This window comes from Catharus ustulatus, chromosome 3 (assembly GCF_009819885.2).
Source record: "Catharus ustulatus isolate bCatUst1 chromosome 3, bCatUst1.pri.v2, whole genome shotgun sequence".
Classification (NCBI taxonomy): Eukaryota; Metazoa; Chordata; class Aves; order Passeriformes; family Turdidae; genus Catharus; species Catharus ustulatus.
The window spans coordinates 50,506,710-50,525,205 of record NC_046223.1 but is presented as its reverse complement, the minus strand read 5'-3'; the positions used below and the strand labels follow the sequence as shown (position 1 = coordinate 50,525,205).

At 37.0% G+C, this 18,496-nt stretch overlaps 1 protein-coding gene across 4 annotated transcripts in view; it reads right to left on the bottom strand.

Moving 5' to 3' along the window:
- SHPRH (SNF2 histone linker PHD RING helicase) overlaps window positions 1–18,496 on the bottom strand; it is a 57,786-nt gene that overhangs the window by 22,212 nt on the left and 17,078 nt on the right. For all 4 annotated transcript variants that reach the window (XR_004417271.1, XM_033053717.1, XM_033053718.1 and 1 more), the window contains 12 exons: window positions 18,015–18,266; window positions 17,121–17,199; window positions 15,044–15,207; window positions 14,697–14,953; window positions 11,910–12,031; window positions 9,351–9,439; window positions 7,698–7,787; window positions 5,587–5,694; window positions 4,949–5,091; window positions 2,062–2,235; window positions 1,692–1,754; window positions 441–666 (listed from right to left, as the gene is read on the bottom strand). Coding sequence is in view for 3 of the 4 variants with exons in the window: in XM_033053717.1 (XP_032909608.1) it covers window positions 441–666; window positions 1,692–1,754; window positions 2,062–2,235; window positions 4,949–5,091; window positions 5,587–5,694; window positions 7,698–7,787; window positions 9,351–9,439; window positions 11,910–12,031; window positions 14,697–14,953; window positions 15,044–15,207; window positions 17,121–17,199; window positions 18,015–18,266 (1,767 nt within the window). In the remaining variant the exon portion in view is untranslated. The remainder of the gene's footprint in view (window positions 1–440; window positions 667–1,691; window positions 1,755–2,061; window positions 2,236–4,948; window positions 5,092–5,586; window positions 5,695–7,697; window positions 7,788–9,350; window positions 9,440–11,909; window positions 12,032–14,696; window positions 14,954–15,043; window positions 15,208–17,120; window positions 17,200–18,014; window positions 18,267–18,496) is intronic.

Sequence of the window (18,496 nt, the reverse complement as noted above, 5' to 3'; positions counted from 1 at the left end):
ACGGAATTAGAACACTGTCTTCATTCTCATTGGCATATTAGTGTCATCTTGTGTTTCCTAACATAAAAGCACATGAAAAAACTGTGTTCCTTCTTCACAAGACCGAAGGTAAACTGAATTACAGAATGGACTGGCGTTGGATTTGCTGAGTCTTGCTGCATTCTGATTCAAGTAAACAGATGAACACATTTAATTTTATCTTTTTACCGTCTTAATAAATGTGATTACATTGCTTAGTAATTTGATTAGGAACCAGCATAGCTTTTAGAAACTCTTAAATAATACATCAATCATTTAAAATCAAAACCTGTAATAAGCACTGTGGAAAACGCTGGTGTAGGAATATGAGGAATATGACTTAGATGTGCTAATATTCAGCTGCAATTTGTTTATAATAAATGGACCACACAACTGTTTGATCACCATGTAATTTACTGTACCTTATATTCCTTTTTCCATGCTTCAAACAGTTCCAGGAATACAGTCCCTTCTTCAGTTAGCCTAACATCCATTCGGTGAGCTTTGGCAAAGGAGAGAAGAGCCTTCAAGGCACGCTCAGTTTCACTGGTTGCCCAGAGCCCTCTGCTTGTGGTGGGCAAACGGTCATCAACAATCCCTTCTTGGTCTTCTATCATCTCCTCAAATATTGCCATTTGGCCTTTAACACTTCAAAACAAACCCAACAAACCAATTAGCTCTGACGGTTTACTTCCACATCCATCTGTACTTATTCATCATCTGTTTCACCCTTCTTATATGTGATTAAAGGATAATGCAAACCAAGCAAATATAAACAGCTGTTTTATTACCTAATCAAAAGCCTGCTTAGAACACAGTGACTTCAGTACCAATCCTCAGGCTATTTTGTCAGCTCAAAATCAATAGCTTTTGTAAAGGCTTACACATCTAAACCATCTTTCAGTAGTTATTAATGTCACATTAATTAAAAAAATTCAATTCTGATTGTATATAAGCAAGAATTACAGTTAAACTCTGATGCAAAATTTGCTGTGTATTTCACTGTGAAAGAACAGCGCAGCTTCCCAGTTCTCTCCTTGACAAATAATGCTAATTCAGAAATACATCAATTCTTCCTGATTCCAGCAGTCATGAGGCAACAGAACTCCCACTGACAGACTTTCCAAAATGTTTCTCAGTAACCAAGATTTTTCAGTCCAATTTTGACATTGTGAGGGATATGAGAGAGAAGTCCAAGAGAAAGCATGCAGAGAGCTGTAATCTATGCCTCACAGAACTGCCCACTATGCATACTTCTCTGACACCCTATGCTAGTCTGACCCTTCTTTCAGCTTCATCACGAGATCTCTCATCATAATATTGAACGAGGATGGTATTATACCACTTGCAATCGGACTGCAAATAATTATTTGCACAAATAGGAATATGTGTTGAATTAGCATACTTGTATTTATACACATGTTTTCTGAACAACACCACTTCATTTCGAATGTATGGTCATATTACAGTGGCTTGAGAGAAAGTGGCATGTATTCATTCCTTGGACACCATTTCTTCAAATGAAATTCACAAAGAAAATTAAACCTAACAGAACTGCTCTCAAAGCCATCAACAAGAAGTCACTGTCATTTGGTCATAAACATTTCAGAAAACAAACTAATTCAACTTTCACTTTTTCTAACAGTGAGAAATTTATAAAGCTATGAACTTACCTATGCATAAAGAGCTTCGACTCATATTCTGTGAACAACTCATCAGCCTTACAAAAGACACAGCTTCAAAACAGAAAATAGAAGCATTCAGAATTACATGAGAAACCAAATTACCATAACCCTTAATCCAACATATAAAACTACACAAAACTGTTTAAAAAGAACAAAACAACAGTCATACGTACAATAATATAGCTGACACTAGATTTAAAAAAAATAAAAGCAAAGGTCATTATTCTAATAAACGGATCTGTGATATCTGTGTGCATAGAGTTCCTGAGTACATAATAAAAACTTTAATATGGTATTTAAAATCAAGGAAAATCTAGTAATACACATCTAAGCTGTATTTTCTGTTTTCAAGACTTACTTGTTAAGTGGCAGTCTAACAGGTCGCAAATGGCAGATAGTGGCAGCCTCAATAACCTGCTTAGAAGGAGGGCCTTCTAAGTTTTTCACTGCTTCTCTTACAATCTTCTGGAACTTCTTCACTTCATCCAGCTGGGTTGTGAGTAGGTATTGAAGGCCTCTGCAGTCACGGAATCTGATTTAAAGAAAAAGGGAAATTACTGTACACCAAGACACAAATCCAAACTTGATTCAGTATTTTAAAGTAGAAGAGAAGTAGCTAAATAGCTATCTAGGACAATATACAAAGTGGGTACCACAAGCAAATGCTTATTACTGCTACATGCAATGCTGTTAGAAATCACTCCAGTGTATCCCCAGAGCTGATGCCTGGTATTTTTAGAACAGAAAGACTCCTTCCAAGACTTGAGAGATGTGGCCAAATACCAGTAGCAAACACCAACATGCAATATTCTGGCCCACAGTACAAATCAGCTAAATGAAAACCATTTCATGTACTTAGGTATCTTGTGTCTCCTGACCAACAAAATGGTTTTCAATGCACCTGTGCAATTCACAGCAGACACATGAACCCATCACAAAAACACACTTCATTCAGTAAGTTAGCTTTCAAAGTTAAAATTATTAAATTGACACAATAGTAAACTATTTTCCTAAAACCTAGCTGTCTTTTGTGACTGGAGGGGTGTTGCAGTAATGAACACAAACGTGAACCCAAGTTAAGCACTTCCCATTTCTCCTGAGAGCAGAAGTCTCTTGCTGAAAGAAAGTGCATCATTCCTACAAGGTCTGACATTGATGTATGACTGTGTTTCTACTCAATATGGAAAGTCTGATCCAAAACATCTGTTTTGTACAGTGCAGAGAGCAAAGCACAGGTTTAACACTACTAAAGCTTGGTACTGGATATGAGCTACTTCAGTAACATGCATTTTGAAGTAACACACAAAGTTTGCCTAACCAGGTAGACCATAAGTCTGCTGTTAATATCATCAGTTGCTGAATAACATCAGCTTTATAAAGATCTCCCTCGCTATATGATGGATTAATCATATCCAGTACTCAATTAAGAGTATTTGTTGTTTCCACCACTGACCAGTAGCACTTGATAAGACATTGTTTTTATCTCATACGCTAAAATAAATTGAAAAGGAAGTAAGTTTTATCCCTGTGCTATAACAGAAAGTTTAGTCACAGATAGCATTTCCAAAATTATACAAGCTAACATACAGATGGATGCATAGGCATAAAAGTTTTGCATGAACATGCAAACAAGCCTTTCCTCATATTTATTTTGACCAGAATGTGATGCTATCACTCTCAACCATGAAACATTCATATCCAGACTCACAGACTGGTTGAGGTTGGAAGGGGCCTCAGGGTGTTGTCTTACTCAAATGCTCTCCTCAAGCAGGGTGACCTAGAGCTGGTTGCCCAGGACCATGCCCAGACAACTTTTGAGTATCTGAAGGATGGAGATCCCACAAACCTCTCCAGGGTACTTGTTTCAGTGTTCAGTCACCCTCACAGTAAAAAAAACATTCCCTGATGTTCAGAGGGAACATGTGTTTCAGTTTGTGCCCATTGCCTCTTGTGCTGAAGAAAAAAGAGTTTTCTGTCTCTATGCAGATTATTCAACAGAATTATGTTAAGTACAGAAAATAAAAGATACATTTACATCCCTCAAGAAGAAATTTCAACCTTTTGGAATCACGATGGCAGAGTAGTTAAGAGTGGAAGATACATCTTTACATATGGAATTAAAATACATGTGTATCTTAAGTATTTAAATTTATACATATGTTTTATAAACTTGTACACAGATGTATATACATTTATATACATATATTTATATTATAAATATAATAAAAATGTATTTGACTAAAACATGATTCAGAAAGACTGTATTTAATAGCGTAAGTTCATGTATCTGAGAAAATTGCGTGAAGTTGAACTATAAGAGCACTGTCCTTCCTATGTCTCCCTTTTCTGTGATGAGCTTACAGACCTTCACCCAGAATGAGAGGGGGTTAGGAGAAAAGGGTCTATTCAATTGTAAAATTTAGGGGAGACCTTATTGATTTCTATATTTATCTAAGTGGAAGGTACAGAGAAGACAGAGTCAAACTTTTGTCAAAGGCATCTGGCAAAAGAACAGGAGACAATGTACACAAGATGCAACACAGGAAATATTAACTAGGTAAAAGAATTTTAATGCCTTTTCCACCAAGTGGGCCAAATACTGGAACAGGCTTCACACAGATTACTGAATCTCCCTCCTTGGAGATACTTAACAGGTCAAATCCCTGTGCAACTTTACAGGATTGAACAAGCATGGAGTCTGCACCTTAAGATGGGGGTTGACTTAAGTGACCTCTGAATGTCCCTTCTGTATTCATTACTCTGTAATTGAACCCAAAAACAAGTGGTCATCTTGTACTGTTGTCCTGAACATGAAACCAACCTTAAATTCTTTGCTCAGAAAAACACTGATGCTATTTTATGGTGTTATACAAGGTTTTTCTGTTATTGTCTGTCTACTTTCAATTCAAGCAAGCCAATTCTTTTAGAGGTTACTCAATTTTAATGTTATAATTAATGGCATGTTTCAATTCTTCTTACTCAGCAGTTTTACAAGTATAGAAGACTGTAAAACCACAGCAGAAAATATAGAACATTTCAAAGAAGGCTTATCTAAGAGAAAACAGTAATTTTCCTGCTGTTCTTTCCAAGTCTTCTATCTAGCTGCACATTTTCAGGGACTGGTTTTGAAACATAATTGCAGTCCAGATGCTCTGAAGCAAAAATGCCTGCTAATTGCAACTGCTAGCGCAAACTAGTAAGAACACCTGAGTAGATTTAAGAGCTTATTTCAGTTATTCTCTTACTTCTCTGCCATGGAGAGTTTACTTGTCTGCTGTTTGTAGTTGCAGGTTATTTCATTTTGCACACGTTGAACAAGCTCCTCATCGATGGCATACTGTATTGCTGTCTGGATGACATCCAACCACCAAGGAGAACCTGAATGTATCTGTATGAAAAACAAGAGATTTATCCTTGAACATTCAACAGAAAACCAATCTATTCATTGCAGCAGAGGTGTATACTGCTCTTTAGGCCATGGTCAAACACTGGCTAATTCCGTAAAAAGTGGAGGATGACAGTGTGATTTAAAAATATCCCATCTTCTGCTGATGTGTAAACACATGACTAAGAAACTGTCTACATTCTTCATATCTTTATATTTCTTCAGCAGAGTCAGAGTCACCATGGCTATATACACAAAACAACCACACAGAGATACTGTGGTCACAAAATTTCTTCCTTCTTTCTCTCAAGAGATGAAAAGATCATTTAATCAGAGACAGCAAAGTTCTCTGTGAAATTAATAGAGCAATAAGGAAGTGACCTTGTAATTTTAATAGCAGAAAGAAGGTAAACAGCTAGAGTTCTGGATAAACAGGTGAAAATAATATTATTTTAAAATGCCAAACGTCAAGAGACAAAACCTTTAAGAGGTACCTGCCTTTCTTTGAAGTTCCCGAATGGTTTGAAGGACTGGCTGCAAGGCCTGATGGGCTTCTGCAACTTCTGCATTGGATTTACTCATATAATGCTGTCGAAGTTGTTCTGCCTGTAGAGAAATAAGAGTTTAATCTATGCACAAATCATATCTGTGAGGAATACCGCAGACATAAAAACTCCCCAGTTACCATAGTGCTTTTAAATGGTTACCTATGTGCTACCACCTTCATTTGTAAGCAATATTTACCAATATTTCTTGTCCTTTAGAATCCACCATTTACTAATAAGTAAAAAAAATATTTGAGAAGACAAATTACTACAGAGATGCTAACTGTGCAATTTTGCTTTTGGGTAAGCCCAACCAACGCAATAGGAATAAAACACATTACAAAAGGGAACTGGAATATAACTCAGCATTCTTACTTACCTGTATTGAATAAGCAAACAATAAAGAATCCAGAACAGTCTGAGAACAGGACAATTGAACTTACCTACATAAAAAACTTACTTATAAAATAACAAAAAAGGCTTAAATGTCACTACATGCACCAGATACAATTTTTTTCAGAAAAATTACTTCTAACAGTGAAACCCCTCTTGGCACGCAAGTGCCACTACTATAAAAGCAGTACCAGTTTATTTTATATTTTAAAAACTGATGAACAAACAAACATAACACGTATCTTGCAATGTTACATACTGATATCAATACATACATTTATTTTGTGCATTTTAGTGTACATTTAAGTCTTTTTGTGTTTGCTACTTCTAAGATTCTACATTTTTGTTACAGAGCCCAGTTTACCTGGAGGACTCTCAGGTACTTTGAAGAGCTACTGGCGAAAGACAGCTATGAAAAACCACCCGGGCACTACATTTATAAACAAGACAAATTTTCTAATAGTTTTCTTTATAATCATGCCAGGACAATGCAGTATTTTAAAACTGCTAGAATTACAGGTCAATACAAAACAGGCACTACTTCTATAGAACTTCTATAAGGCAGGTACAAACTTTATTGTATTTAGGAGAAAAAGCCTCATTAAAACAGAAAACACCACTACGCTTACATAAAATTTGCATAAAAATTATAAAACATCAAAAGACAGATTCTCATCATCAGCATAAAACAGGAGAGGCTGGAAGAACTGGGCCTGTGCAGCTTGAAAGAGAGAGACTTAGATTACTACAGAACAGCTTCCCAGCAGGCAGAAGAAAATCACCAAGACTGGGAGTCCAGGCATTTTACTGAAGTGCATGGCAAGCGAACAAGGGACTATGGCTATAAATTGAAACAGGAAAAAAAATCACACAGAACCTCCCTTCTATGGGATATATGACGTACTGGAACAGGCTACTCAGTTAAATTGTGAAATCTCTTTCCTTGTAGGTTTTAAAAGGCCAGTTGGATAAAGCCTGGGATACCCGGACAGAAATATGTCTTGACCTCGCTCTGAGAGGAAAGTTCAGCTAGAGATGTCCCAAGGTCCCTCACAGCCCCAACAGTGACACAAAAATGACATTCTTTTGCAAACATTGTCCTTATGTCCACTGCAAGTAACCAGGGGGAAGAGTAATCCCAGCTATTTTGCCAGATACTTCCCCAGTTAGGATTAAGGATATAATTAAGCTTATGCATACAGAAAGCATCATACAATTATTTGCTCATCTGGCCAAAGAAAAATAAACTTCACCTACAGAAAACTCTGACTATTTGAAGTTGAAAATGAGGAAAGCTAAAGAAAATGTGAGGAGATGAAGGACTCAGACGAATTGAGGATGACACATTCTTTATCAGTGACATCTATGTAAGTTACTTCCATAGGAACATGGGGGTGGGGAAACAGCATTTTAGAGCATTTCCATAAAACATACTCACAACATAAGAGGCACCAGCATTGAGAACAGCAATATTGTATTGGATATTTCTGCTATCATCACATAGTAACAACTCTTGATTTATTAAGTTTAAGGGAAATGTATGTAGTTAACTCAAAAGTTATTTCTTTTGAAATGAAAAGAATTGTTGTTTCTTTAGTTAGAGAAAATGCTGAGGGAACAAAATGTAAAAATGTGCTCTTTGATATTTGTGTAAAAACAAAATATGTTTACCTCTTCTGCAAGTCGGCTATCACGCAAAGTTGGGGGAATTCCTGGGTGCTTTGCCAACAATTCCATCAAATTATGTGTAGAATGAAGTCTCTAAATACACAAAAAGTCAAGAGCAACTATTAAAAAAACCTATTGCAATATCTGTGACAGGAAATATCTGAACAGCAATGAAAGCTTACAGCAAGTAATGAGCATGCTTTTAAAACCAGTCTTGTAATGCTCTGCTAATGTGGAAGCATCTTGTATAGTAAAGAAAGATTCCTTTCCACATTTTACTGGGTAGGAAATAATAGGAAATGAAATATTAAAAAGACCTTCTTTAACATCGCAAAGGCAAATCAGCAGGTATACCAGGTGATACCATGTCATCAGATCCTATACCATACTCACCCTCCTAATTAAAACAACCCTTGACTATTATGAAAAACAAATTCTTTATCTCAGAGCACTTTCTTTAGTAAATTTCTTTTAGAGTATTTTGAGGAAACAATTCATTTAGCCTATCTAAAGTAAAATAAAGTGTAAAGAAAGACCAGATACCAAGAGCTGTAATAATTTTTAATATTTTTCATTTCTCTGAAATAGAAGATATTATAAAACACATGAACTTTTGGTATACTTTTTGGGAAAAGAGATTTGATTATTAATATAAAGAAACTCTACTCCTCTTCTCTGGTTTCACTCTTTGTTTCTCAAACCAGACCAATTATGCTTCCTGCACAGCTCCCACAAACTCAAACTAATAATCTCCACTAACAAACTTGTGCCCTTCTCACATCCTGGATTCTCTTCACCTCTGGCCTATCTCAGCCACTTAGTTCATGCTAATACATCTATGCTAAGTGAAAAAAACTCACCCAGGAAGCCACAAAGGAAAAGAAAGTATCAAACAAGTGCAACAGAGACATCAGGTGACCACATGTAACACAATCAAACAACAATTTGTTCAGAGAAGCAAGTAAAGAAACAGATCACTTCTTATCTATGTGTCACTAACATTTTACATCTCTATTATAGTGAAGAAAATTTTGGTCAATTTAGAACTGACAGCTTGAAGATCTATGAGTATGTTACATAGAGAACCATGACTTTTTCTATCAGGTAAATATATTCATATTTTTAAATAGTATTCAAAAAGCATGAAGTCAAATGCCCAAAAAGGCACTTCAATTATTCTTCGTGTTTTGATGCCCTTTTGTCTTCTGCAGGGCAAATACTTTATTATTCTCTATCATTTGGCACATTAACATCACTCTCAGTGCAAACCCTGCATTCAGTAATTGCTGGATGTAACGTAACACTGGTAACATGAGCAGTCAGTCACATGCACCAGACTAGGAATTCAGCTTGTTAACTGTACTGCAGAACAGCAGGTGGAGATCATACACTGTTTTAGGGACATCAAAAAAACTCAAAAGCAGGTTTTTTGAAACACAGTAGTTTTTTTTGGTCAAAAAAAACCAAAAAAACAACCAACCACACATGAAGGTCATGGGACAGATTCCTATCTAAAGATTGTGATCATTACAGCAGGCTGAAAGAGTAATTCAGCACACCACTGGAAGGAAGAATAGACTGACCTGCTAAATTAAATCTAAAGTATTCCAGTTCTTAACTACATCTCTTTTTCTTTACATTTCAATGCTCACTCACTTGCAAGGAATCTGTTTTGAGCTTTTCTTTGTGCTCTTCAGATGATCTTAGTACTTCTCTGTACAGCTCCGCAGCCAATGTATATTCTCCTGAATTAAAAGAGTAGCAAAAACACAGACATATTGTGTTGGTTTTTAAATATACAAGCAGCCATGACCTTACAGGTATTACATTACTTGTAACATAAGATATTCTCAGAGAGTCTGTATAGTAAGTGCCTGTCATCAAGCAATTCCTTCCTAGTCATTCCATGCCTCCCCCTCAGAAAATCTGTAAGGCACAGATTACAAAGACTTATGAGGTTCCCAAATTTAATATCTTTTGTGACTGTAATATCTGTAAACCTTTTAATCTTAAAATATGTGTTCATGGTTGCATAAATTCAAAAACATCTCATGTTGCACTTAAAAAGAAATCAACTACAACTCACTGCAGTGATGCATTGCTAAATTTGCACTGCGAATTCACTCTCCCAGTGAAAACCATGAAAGTTGTGTCATACTTCAGAAATGCAGAAATGGTTAGGTACATGCAGGGAGCATAACTGCTAATCTAAGCTGCCAGCATCACAATCACTTCTCAGAAAATAGCTTATATAAATTAAAAAGAAATACAAATTTGAAGTTGTGTATGGAAAAGCGGTGAAAAAATAAATCCATTTTAATTTTCTTTTCTCAACTGATGGAAATTTACTTAGTCAGTAATACTATTAAACACTCTTAAAACATGGAGAAATACAGGGATAAGAAATGCATAAAAACAAGTAACAGAACAAAACAAAAAACATCATCCTATCTATATGGAAGTTTAACAATTCTACATCAACAAGATTTGCTGCTTCTAACATTGAAAGAATTGCATTTGTAATGGTGTAGTCCCACAATACAGAATTGCAATTACTAGGAACCAGCCAAAAGCTATGTGCTGAATTTGCTAGCTTGAAGCTTGTCAGGCCTCCCTTGAATTTTTCTTGACCCGTCTCAACATTTTACTTGGTTTAGCTATCATAGCAATTTCTGTAATTCACTAGGTGTCTATGGCTAGTTTTTAGTATATTTTTAAACTTTTGTTTATCTTTGTGTGGTACAAACACAGCTTTATATAGACAGCAGTAACAAGCAGTTATTCCATGTAGAATGAGGTATTTACAACTACCGCAATGATGTAGTATAGGGAAATACAGGCCTAGTAACAATAGCAGAGGCTATTGACAAGTAGAGATATAGGATGCAGTGTAGAGTACAGCCATGGGATGCTAAGAGATGGTGCACAGGCTTGGCAGTGAATCAGAAAGCCACGGCTATAAACAACTCACCCACAGTCAAAGAAATGCAGACTTAGAGCTGGACAAAACTGGTTTTAGGGGCAACAAAGAGAATAAAGAAAGAGTATGTAACATTCATAAAAGGCATCGTGTACACAAAATTTGGCGTTTTCATGGAGCTGCAGACCAATGAAGAAAGATGAAAACGTGCTAGCAAACATAAAAATGACCCTCCCCTCACTGGATTCTTGTGTGAGGAAGAAGCCATCAAGATAAACATCTTATTCCTCCTGATGAAGGTAGTGAAATTGCACTGCCACCACATCTACAAAACCATCGACCTCAGGGTCCAGATGGGCTTAAGTAGAAAGGTGAGCATAAAAGCAGGACAAGAAGTAGAAAAAAGTAAGCGTGATTGTTACTCTTTTCTTTGCCTGCAGCAATTAAATTTGGACTAATAATAATCAAACCTATAAGTTTTCAATTAGACAAAATTCTTGGCCTCACTTTTATTTAAGGTGTGCCACTCCTCCTTCCTGATAAAGAAGGCTGAGTGTAAGAGTAATACTGGGGGAAAAGTTATAGATCAGAACTCTGCTGCTTTTGTCCTGCTTTTGTTTCTCATCAGATGAAATTTTTATCAACCTGGTTTTCAAAATAGGCCAAAATAAGTTTTGCTACGAATGTATTGTACAAGCACTAGTAGATAACTCTTCTTAAGCACTTAACTCTATTAGAAACACTTATCTCCATCCTGCAGTCATAACAAAGTATTTCAAACCTACTAACTATAGGTTAAAGACTCTGAAGATAGTCTTTCTGTGAGGCAAGTAAGAGAAAAGGCAGTTTGCCTGTTCTCTTTGAACGAAGACTTGGACATGAGCTGCAAAAATTCAAACAGCATGTCAACTTTAGAAAACATTGAAAAAGAGGTATTTTTGCACATTCATAACGAAGTAATTTTGATTAATTTTTATTTTGCAGGACAATCAAGATTCATGTAATTATTTTTGTTTCTCATTCAAAGCTTTTTTTTTTCCTTGTAATTCAGACAAAATCGACATTGACAGAGCTGTCTAGCAGAAGCAGCAAAAGGAATCCACAGTCAGCATAGCAGTTTGCATGGCTGGGGGCACAAGGGAAGTCCAGAAAGCAGTACTGATAAAACAAAAGCAGGTTAAGTACAATTACACAAGTATGACTTCTTTCAACCTCCCAGTACACAGAGATGGAGCATATTCCTTTACTCCTGTACTGAAAGGAGTAAAGCATATGCTACAGCCTTTTGGCCTTACCTTTAATGATATGGATACCAGCTAAGCCATTAAGAGCACACACCAACTGTCGGTGAGCTTCTTCACACTCGGTTCGACATTTCTTTTGTAGAGACGCCAACAGCTCCTCCATGGTCATGGTGCTGAAAAGGAGACCAAAGAGCTTGAATTTGAAACAAAATCCCAGTACTAGAAAAGTAAGAGGGTCATGCTGAGCAGCACAGCAGATCATTTAACATGATCATTTAGCAGATCCAACATATTCCAAGTATTTTTTTTGAGCTTTCTTTACTTATTAAAAAAACCCTCTGGCTGTCAGATTTTCTTCCTGCTAGAGCTTTACCCTATTCAGAGGTATTCAGAGGCTGACATCTCCTGGAACACAAAGAAAGAAGATGCAAGAAAATTTGAACTTGGTAAAATAATCCTTCATGGGGCAAAATATTTTTCTCTTTCTGTTAGTGGTGAACTGGAAACAAGCAAAGCAGACCTCATTTTGTCAAAAGCTGTTCAGATGAAAACAGCTATGACAGACTACACTTCTACCCTCTGCTACCAATCTAAACACAAAATACATGAAGTGTCAACCTAAAGAAAAAAAACGTGTGAAATGAGAACAGAGAAGACTAGCAAAAATCATTCTAAACTTCCTTTTCTACATTTGTCATATCTGCAAATTATAAGAAGAATTTCACCAGACGAGAATTAGCTTAACATAAAAATATCAGAAATTGAGAGAAAAGACAGAAGTAGAAACAGAAATGAAGATGCAAGAAGGAATATTGAAGGATACCCTGGAGTAAGGCCAAGGTTAAAGAATCAGAGGACTGATATGAAAAGACAGGAGAGTCAACATTAGCAACAGCCTACAACAGCTGACTAGAGGCTGCTTCTTGTATCAATTGCTGCTGGTCGACCAGACACCAGCCCCCTCCACCGAAACCCTGCTTCTCAGCCTCATTCAGCTTCAGGAGATTATTTACTACTTGGTGTGGAACAGGGTTTGAGGTGACATAGCTTTTGCACAGACTGGGCTCAAACTATGCTGGAAGGATACCCTTGCCTAGGCCTTTATTTTACCCTGTTTAAAACATTGTTCCAGCTGCAGAAACTGTATCTTGGTTTTGTAGTACAGTGTTACCAGAGTCAGTTTTAAATCAATATAATCACTATTCATAATTACTGAATTCTGCAAAGGTAATGGTAAACACACATAACACCTCCATATGCTGATACTTCCACCATTGCTACTAACCTTTTATTTTCAAAACCATCAGCAGTTCCAAGAAAAATTTTAACAGCAAAAAGAAGTCCATATAAAATACTCAACTTGATACACAGTCTGAGACTGCCAATCAAGGCAAAAAGAAGGGGGTTTTCCTCAGTTAAACTAGGAGAATCTAGAAAAATCTCTTTTGAGAGCTTTTTTTTTTTTTGCTGAGTAGATCTTATTTACTGCCTTCAGTACACAGGTGGGGAAGAAGGCCACCTATCATAGAAGAGAATACACTCCAAACTCAGGTTTTTATTCCAGGTCCATGTCTCTTATCTATATGCTCCAGCATAAACAGTAAATTTCTCTTATTCATCAAAGATTTTAGCAGAGAACTTCTTCATTATTCTCCTATATATAACCAAAGACAGGAACCAAATCTTCTCTCTATTCTGGGAATGTCCACTGCTGCAGTAGAGTTTAGTTCAAAAAAAAGGTATGCAAACAGTGCTGGGAATTGACTTTTCTTTGTACATGTGATTTTAAGAAAGATTTAATTTTCATTGCTGGTTTTTCCATCAGTTACTACACAGCTGTCACTGTGCAACCACTCCACCAAAATCAACGCAGCACAAAGCTGCTCCCACCATACTCTGCTCAGTTTACGTATCTTATATTTATACCACACTGGCTCATTTTACTGCAAATAATCTTATATGATGGTGGGAAAACTGATTTCTCCTATGTTTGAGTCCTTGCTTTCACATTAGCAGACTGTTACAGTGAGTGCTACAGCACAGTGTCTAACTATTGGTCTCTGTTCAAGCAGGTGCAAAGTCAGCTTCAGCTGTTTAGGTACTACAGGTGCCCTGTATAAAAGAAGAGCAAGGAGTAGAACACAACTTCTTTGAAAGTACTGAGAGACTGAATAGAAAGGATGGACTAGGAAACATTAGGAGTAACATTGGCAGTGCTAACTTCTAAGTGACTGAAAAAGTAGCAGCTACATTTCACAAAAGGACTGGCAATATGCTTTTTTTTTGGTCTAACAAAAGTTGAGACCAAACTTCTACTTGCAGAGCACTTGTTGGGGGGAGATATCTTGCAAGCACACAAATAAAAGAGCATTTGAACAGCTTTCAAGTTTGGATCTACATTTACAAATTCTACAACCTCATGTTAATATTTTCTTTGAACTAAAGAATTATTTCATTCTGTTGATTCACTGTTCATGAACATGAGTTTTGTACAAGACAAAAAAAGAAGGCAGTGGGCTTATTTTAAAACAGAAAGAGAATCTGGTTTGTTTCACACTCCATTACCTGCAACACCCTAGTCATAATAAGGTTAGAATGCCACTGGAGAATCAAATGCCTTCAGTACTATACTCTTTAACACAAGAGTTACACTAATGATGCCACTGTGCTGTGTTCAGCTTCTGAGGTCAGATTACCTTGGTGGGCCAGAGTCACACGTTTAACTAAAGAAGCTTAAATTAGGCTTATTTGAGGATTGTACAATAACTTGCACTGCTGGAGACAATCAGCATTTTGCTTTGGATAAAGGAGACCATTTAAGAAATGGCTGAAATTTACCTTTTCTGTAGTGGCAAGAACTCTCCCCGAACAGCTTGTGGGTGACAGCAGGCCTGCCTCAGCCGTAGTAAAGGGTATAGAATAGAAGTCACAGTCCTTCTATCGAGGCTGCTAAGCTTAAGAGTCCAGTCTGAAATCTTCCTGAGTTTTGCCAATGCATCCTGGCAGCACACCTCGTGCTGGCGATGATAGAAGTGTCTCTCCACAGGAGAGAAGTGAAGCCAGTGGATATTTTCTGTCTGAGGGGGGATTTGAATCTGGAATTTAAAAAAGAAAGTAAGTAATTTGCAAATGAAACTATTGCTAAATGATGTTAAGGAATTCTAAAACTCAAAACTTTTATTTACTTGGTCAATCACATCCTTCTTTGCTGATCTCCACATTATCTTCGCAATTAGACTGTAGAGAGGCTGGGGATTTTTCCTACAGTAAGGTCGATATAGTAGTCGGTCCCACCAATGTTTGACCCAGTAAGGATCAACTCCAAGAAAAAGGACCAATCCATACAAATCTGCCAAGAAAATAAAGTGTTTGAGTTTTAATACTTTGCAATATGTCTCAAAAAAAATTAACTGTCATACAAAGGCTATCAGTCATAAACCGTCTTCATTCTGGCCTTTATCTTTTGCATGTTTTCCAGCCACTCCCTCAACAAAATATTTAAATTGAGGCAGGGGATTCAGTGTTGGAAGGTGGGGGTTCTCTCCTTTAGCTCATTTTCGATTTCCACTCAGCTGGAAATATAGTTATTTGTGAGACTTTACTAATTTCAAGCTTAGCAGAAGAGAGTGAAAAATTTAAAGCTATTCAGAGCAGAGACAAGAGGCAAAAATTACATGATTACATATGGTTAACTGGGTTTGCCAGGTTTTTCTAAATCAATGTTGCTCAGCATCATTACTTCAGAGCCTGCTGTGCACCAACTGTCTGCTGCCCACAATCCTAGAAGGGGCTGCAATTCAGAAGAATTTTCACTTCTCTACTAATGCATAAGAAATTAACAAAAGACACTTCAATTGTTTTCTTGCTAATTGAGAGAATACATCTTGCTAATTCTGCCTAATTCAGAAACCTGTCACTTTTTGGAAGGAAATAGAAGGACATACTGACTTTAAACTTCTGTCTAAATCTTACTGGAAAAATACAGAAGCACACATTTAAATGCTGCATGTGGATACTGCAGAAACAGATATGTGATGATATCTTATAGCTCTTGAAAATCTGGTGGCTACATTCCTTATTCTGTTAGCTTTATCATAATTCAGTATTCAGTTGGAAGCATCAAGACATTCACCAAATACAGCACAGACTAGAGGAAGAAAAGTCCTGGTAATCATTCCTATGCAAGAAAAAATTGTTTACGCAGAGGTCCTATCCCTCTGCATTACAGCAGCAGTGGCATGGATTGAAATGAGTCAGCAGTTTTCATCCCCTACGTGATGGGGGCTGCCCTAGTATAGCCTGAGAGTCTGTCAACATGCAGTAGAACTGTATGACATTTCATGTATGTATTAAATCTACACTATCACACACAGGGCCTTGATGGAGTTCATCACAACACTAAAAATCAATCACTTCTTTCTGCAGCTTTACTTTATTAACAATGTATTCTTGCAACTATTACATGTTTTTTATAAATTTAATTCACAATTCTATAATGAATTAATCTAAAATATTGATGTTTGCAACTTAGTATCCAACAAGTCTACAAAAGCTTCCACTGATTTATTTACTTTCAAACACATTGCTTCAACAGGTACCAGATATTCCAAAATCCATCAGAGTACACAGGGAGACAAAGCAGTCAGTCAGCTCCCTTTCTTTTATTCTATCAGTCTGAAGCCTGTCTACAGAAATTGAGCACCACACAAAAAAAAGACAAGATAAATGTCACCTGCTAACATACAGCTACCTACTCCACACATCTCAATTCATTAAGTCCTTACATAAGGACTTAATTGTAACAGTTCCATAGGCTTTAGCATGTTTTAGAATTTATATTCACGGCAGTGGATGCCCACAGCAGTTCATACAGAGCTATGTAAAAATCAAATACAGCTTTGCTTGCTGTATTTGACAGTTCACAGGAGTCTGTAACTAGAGCAGTCTATCTGCAATAGAGAAGGGTTAATATTTATCCACTTCGCTAAGTGAAAACTGAAGAACAGACTTGAGTCAAGTATTAGACATGCAGCTTCTCTGCTCCCCAAAGTATTTGTCTAGCTCAGGAAGACAAAGATTTCAGCTCTTCGATTTTTATATTGATACATGTATTGATGGCTTTATTATTATGCTTAAATTTTATGGCTTATCAAGTTAGAGTACCTAATGAATTCAGAACAAAACCAGCAGACGTTTTAACAGCTTCAAAGCCCCACCTAGTTATCACCATAAGTAAACCCCACAGATTACATAAAATCTCACCTTCTAACCCTCGCTGCACAGGAGTGCCACTGACACACCAACGATTGATTCCACTCAAACGGAGTGCCATTTCAGCAGCCTAATGAAAGGACATAGAGCCAATGGTAGGAAAGGAAAAACAGAGTGGAACACAGTCTGACAACACGTGGACCTCATTTTTGAGAAGTGTGCACATCTTTTCAGAATGTACTCTTAGACCTAGAAGTAGCATTGGTGCAATATATTATAAAAAAATACATTAAATTTCTGATCTTTTTAGAAGGTAACTGAAAGCTGATAACAGCCACGTCTTCTTCCAAGTAATCAAGAGCAATGAAGGGTTCACAGAAGGGAAACAAATAGCAAAACAAACCGTATGTTAAAAAAAAAAAAAAATTAAACAGTAAAGACACTTAATGTAAGGCATTATATAAGTAGCATTTTTGTCTTCCTGTCTTCAGCAAAAAGACTGGACAAACGCTAATTAAAATAATCCCCCCTTCAGACTGTATCCCTTGAGGTTCCAGACAGACTGCTGACTATTTTAGCTTCTAGACCTGAAGGACATATCTATGCCTCTGAACCACATCACTGAACAAGGCAAGTGTCTTGTTTGAAACTATCTAACACCATATACAACATGATGACCTAGTTCTTTAAACTGTCAGTAGAGATTATATTAAGTATTTTTGAGCTGGATATACTTCACAATCTCCCAAAATTCCAACAGGAAAACCATTTAATAGTAGGTATCTCCAACAGAAAATTCACTTCTAAAGAACAAGGGACAAGGATAAATTACATGAGCGTACTCTGAACATTGAGAGGGGGAGAGGAAAGACTACTCTATTATTTACAGCAGACTTGTCCAAACATTTTCAAAGTTAAATGAATGCGTGATGAGGAATGTCATACCTTTGCCGTAGTGCACTCAACCATTTGTGCTTCATCAAGGCAGATCCTCCACCACTCCACTGCTACCAAGGGGCTGGGGATGGCCATGTAGCGCTTCTGGTTCCTGAAGCGGCGCCCGTCCTCGCTGTTGCTGTGGGGAATGTCTATGTAGTTCAGTTCGGTGCGCAGGACGTCGTACGTGGTGATAACCACCTCCTGCTCTGCCAGCATGTGCGGCTGCAGAAAGCCGTGCTTCTTCACGCCTTGGTACACCTACACAGATTCACAGCAGCACAATAGCAAAGAAGGGAGGTAAGAGACGCTTTGATAAAAATGCCAAAATATCAGTACAGTTTAATATGTGTAAGCTTTTAGCAGTGTGGCTCATAAAAAAGAAGCTATTCATAAAAATCTGTATTCATATAGCAGTATGGTGGGAAATTCACCAAAGTAACCTAATACATACAATAGAGTCAGGGATCTAAAATTTATATGCATAACAA